The 4494-nt window shown below is 40.3% G+C and overlaps 1 protein-coding gene across 1 annotated transcript in view; it reads right to left on the reverse strand.

Annotated features, from left to right (window-relative positions):
- cdk17 (cyclin dependent kinase 17) overlaps window positions 1–4494 on the reverse strand; it is a gene marked incomplete in the record, with an annotated part of 49127 nt that overhangs the window by 1214 nt on the left and 43419 nt on the right. Inside the window, 6 exon segments of the mRNA XM_014026161.1 lie at window positions 1–1841; window positions 3437–3514; window positions 3592–3682; window positions 3934–3976; window positions 4153–4258; window positions 4349–4446. Of these exon segments, the coding sequence (XP_013881615.1) occupies window positions 1801–1841; window positions 3437–3514; window positions 3592–3682; window positions 3934–3976; window positions 4153–4258; window positions 4349–4446 (457 nt within the window).

The raw sequence follows: 4494 nt of genomic DNA on the forward strand, positions 1-4494 counted from the left end.
TATATATACTAGTTTATATTGTTGAGATGACTCTTTGTGCAAAAAATGTTCTTTGAAACTTTTCAAATTTAAAAAAATGAACTTGTTAAAATAAAAACGGGGCAAAAGAAACTTTCTTTAGAAAAACAAAAATTTTGTTGACAGTGACATCTTAAACCTATATATCAAGGGGCTGCAACTGTTGGCGACTAGTTGGAGACAAAATTACAAGAAAATGTCGATCTTGACCTCAAAACTCACAAATTAGTATTTTTATTAATATTAGCTTCAGTCGGTCATTCTTTATAGAACGTCTTTAGCTGCCTCACGTTTCTGACTCAAAGACTAAATTGAGAATAATTTGAGATGTGTTGTAGAAGCTTGCAATGACTCTGAAACTATTTGAGTAGAAAACTGGTTTTGAATCATTTTGTACACAAACACTTGCAAACCTTTCAAGATAGTTTGCAAATTCTGTTTGCAGTTTGTTGCTAATGACTGCAGTTTACTGAGATACAGCCTTGTGTTTCTGGGTGTTAATTTGATGGACTCTAAAAGTAAAAATTTATCCAGATTAATGCCAGGAGCCAGCAGATATTTTTAAGATTGATCCAGGGAGATCCTCTGATTGCTACAGGAAACACATACTGAACAGTAACATCACCTTCAGCTGCTAACACAGTTTGGACGTGAATTTAAAATTTCAATTTCAAATTTCTTTTTGTCGTAAAAAAATCCTGCAGAGAGCAGTGGTCCCACACAAAGCTGGACAGAACCGTTGTTGCTTTTGAGCAGCCTCCCCTCCCCATCCTCTGGAGATAATAATAATATAAACAAAACATGCCACATGAACACGGTTGTTTCACAAAGAGAGGTCACAGAGAACATAATACTGTCGGCTGAACTCGGACACGATCAGGCTCACGTCCCTGACCCGAGTGCAAGTTAGAAAAAAAAAAAGTCAGGGAGGTTTCTGAACGCACTCCGAGCAGGAGAGGGTTCTTCTGCGTGGACTTCCTGGCAGTTTGGGAGGCGGGGCTTAAGGAAGACGGTTCCTGCGGGACGTTGCTTTTCAGCACTGGCATTGTTCCTCTTTTATCCCCCGCACCCCGGTGGTTCCTCCCACACACACTCATGTCATGCTCTGATGTTCAGTGTCAGCTCTGAAGGGCGGAGGCGCCTCGTTAAATCAAAGTCCAACTGAAATATTCAAGGAAACGAGACGATGGGAAGTCCATCGTCACCACAAGATCTAACGTTCCCGGTGGTTTAAATACAGAAATGTTGTAGAGCTCAGTCACGGAAGCTCGAAGGAAAAATCTCTAAATATATATATATACACATACTGTATATATATATTTATACATATATATTATTGTATAGATAAACACACTTCTTAGAAACCGACACTTTTGGTCTCAGAACAACAACGAGAACATCTTCATCTTCAGCGTCAACGTCAGCCGTTTTAAAGAAGCCGAAAAGAATCACATAAAAAACATCAGTAACAGACGACCCGACTGCACACGGCGTCTTCAGTTCACATCATGTGCACGAGCGCGCACGTTTACACGCGCACGTTTGTGTTGCGTGTAGACAGTAGTAGTTTAGCAGCAAAATAATTCAACCTCAACCTCCAATAAATAAACAGTCTTCAAACGGATTCGACTCACAGTCACTCAGAGTGTGTTTGTGTGTGTGTGTTAATGTGTGTGTTAATGTGTGTGCGTGTGTGCAGGAGTGGGTCTGAGAGGAGTTGGGCTCATGCGAGATGCTGCTGGGAGGTGAAGAAGATCAGTCGACCATCCTCTTCGGGGAATGTTAGAAAAGCATGCTTTGCCTTCTGTTGATGCCGCCGTTACCTGAAAAACAGACAACTGTCTTAAACTACATTACCCACAATGCCTCAGGCCTCTGTTAGAGTTATTTAAATTACATTTTCAGAACTTACTCGTAGGTTTAAAAGCTAAAATAGATTTTTTAAGAGCATTTTAAAGTTTGGATAAACATCCCGGTCATGTTTATGAGAAAAACTAAAACAGGAGAAAATTTAGCATTTTTCTGTGAAAACTGTGCTGAATGATGGTCCTGCAGTTTCTGATGGAGCTGAAGCTAAGCTGTTTAAGCTGAAGGACGCAGAGGGCTAGCTGAAAGACAAAAGTATAAAAAAAGGTTAGCTGGATATAGAAAAATGTAGCTAATAAAAGCACCAATAACGTAGCCAGAAACTAAAAGAATAAAAAAGCTAGTTGTTAAAAGTAGCAAAAAGTCAGATAAAAGCTAAAGTATAAAAAATTAGCTAGAAGCTAAAAGTATCCTAAAGTTAGCTAGAAGGTAAAAGTATCATAAGGTTATCAAGAAGCTAAAAGTATCATAATGTTAGCTAGAAGCTAAAGTTATCATAAAGTTAGCTAGAAGGTAAAGTTTCATAAAGTTAGCTAGAAGCTAAAAGTATCATAAAGTTAACTAGAAGCTAAAGGTATCATAATGTTAGCTAGAAGCGAAAAGTATAAATTTAGCTAGAAGCTAAAAGCATCATAAAGTTAGCTAGAAGCTAAAAGCATCATAAAGTTAGCTAGAAGCTAAAAGTATCATAAAGTTAGCAAGAAGCTAAAGTTTCATAGTTAGCTAGAAGCTTAAGTTTCATAAAGTTAGCTAGAAGCTAAAAGTTTCATAAAGTTAGCTAGAAGGTAAACATATAAAGTTAGCTAGAAGGTAAACATATAAAGTTAGCTAGAAGCTAAAAGTTTCATAAAGTTAGCTAGAAGGTAAACGTATCAAAGTTAGCTATAAGGTAAACGTATCAAAGTTAGCTAGAAGGTAAACGTATCATAAAGTTAGCTAGAAGGTAAATGTATCAAAGTTAGCTAGAAGCTAAGAATATCATAAAGTTAGCTAGAAGCTAAAAGTATCATAAAGTTAGCTAGAAGGTAAACGTATCATAAAGTTAGCTAGAAGCTAAAAGTATCATAAAGTTAGCTAGAAGCTAAAAATATCAAGTTAGCTAGAAGGTAAACGTATCATAAAGTTAGCTAGAAGATAAAAGTATCATAAAGTTAGCTAGAAGCCAAWGTATCAAAGTTAGCTAGAAGCTAAAAGTATCATAAAGTTAGCTAGAAGCTAAAAGTATCAAAGTTAGCTAGAAGGTAAAAGTAGCAAAAGGCTAGCTGAATGCTAAAAGTAGCATAGGAAGAGAAAAACAGATTTGACAGATTTTAAGTGTTTCTGAGGGAACTGAAGACATTTCCATGTACTTCTGAGGAAAAYGTTAGAAAACAAAGTTCTTATCAGTTATTTAAAGAAGCCGTTTCTGTTTTTCTCTCTTCTGAAATAAAACTTTGGCTCTTTGGAGAGTTTTCTGGATGGGAGGCAGATGAAGCTGCCATGTGTGAGAAGTGCTCCAACTAATTCCTCTAATAAAGCGGGCAAACAGACCTGGTGGTCTCTGAGGACCCACCTGACTCGGGGTACGAGGAGTTCCTGTAGCCGGGGTCTCTCTGGAGCTGCACTTCTTTTAACGTGAATATGGACACATCTGAAACGAGACGAGCTTCAGCTTCGACACTACACAGGACGATGCTAATAAAGAGGACAGTCTGCGTGTCCACTCACTCTCAGGCAGAGCGTGGACTCTCATCCCGAGCTGCCTGAAGTAGGAATGTTTCATCGCCTCGTCGGCTGAAATCCTCGCCTTGGACTCGTACTGCGGAGGAGGGAAACAGGAAACATCAAACGACGAGCCGACAGAATCAAAGGTTTCACTCAGAACAAATAAAAACTGTGGATGTTTGAAGGAAAAAAAACAGGAAGAAGTGCGCCCCCTGCTGTCTCCCTGTGGTATTTATATTTATTGCATAAATAATCAGTGTTTAATTGTTTTTATGTATGATGTAATGTTTTATGTCATCATTTAAGAGTCGACGGATTCAACATGGCTGCCACAGATAAACTCACTCTGAGGAAAGACAGCAGCAGCTCGATGCCTTCACCGTCCAGCCTAAAGAGAAGAAGAGCCACAGTTTATTGYCTGCGAGGGTCCAGGAAGGAAGTGGACCGCCATCTCTAAAGCTCAGCAGGATTTCCTGTCTGCAGCACGCAGACTCAAAAACACTGTAAAAAAATGAGAGGTGGAGGGAACGGACGCTGAAACGATAAATATCAAAGTGGCTGCACCTCGGGGCGTGGTTGATCAGCGGCTGCAGTTTGTATTTGGGGAAGTTGTAGGATTTAAACTCCTCGATGGCGGAGATTCCCGGCCAGTTCTCCTCCGTGGGCGTGCCTGAGGAGAGACACGAACACAGACGAGTCAGACGAGTCGGCCGAGCTGCCGAGTCCATCTGAGAGGGTCCGGTGAAGAAGAGAGACTCACCCAGAAGCCTGAAAATGAGGTGGAGCTCATCTTCCACCGTGGAGCCCGGGAACAGAGGCCGACCTGCAGCCATCTCGTAGAAAATACAGCCCACACCCCTGCAGACACACACACACACACACACACACACACACACACACACACAC

Source organism: Austrofundulus limnaeus, unplaced genomic scaffold (genome assembly GCF_001266775.1).
Source record: "Austrofundulus limnaeus strain Quisiro unplaced genomic scaffold, Austrofundulus_limnaeus-1.0 Scaffold531, whole genome shotgun sequence".
In the NCBI taxonomy this organism is placed as follows: domain Eukaryota; kingdom Metazoa; phylum Chordata; class Actinopteri; order Cyprinodontiformes; family Rivulidae; genus Austrofundulus; species Austrofundulus limnaeus.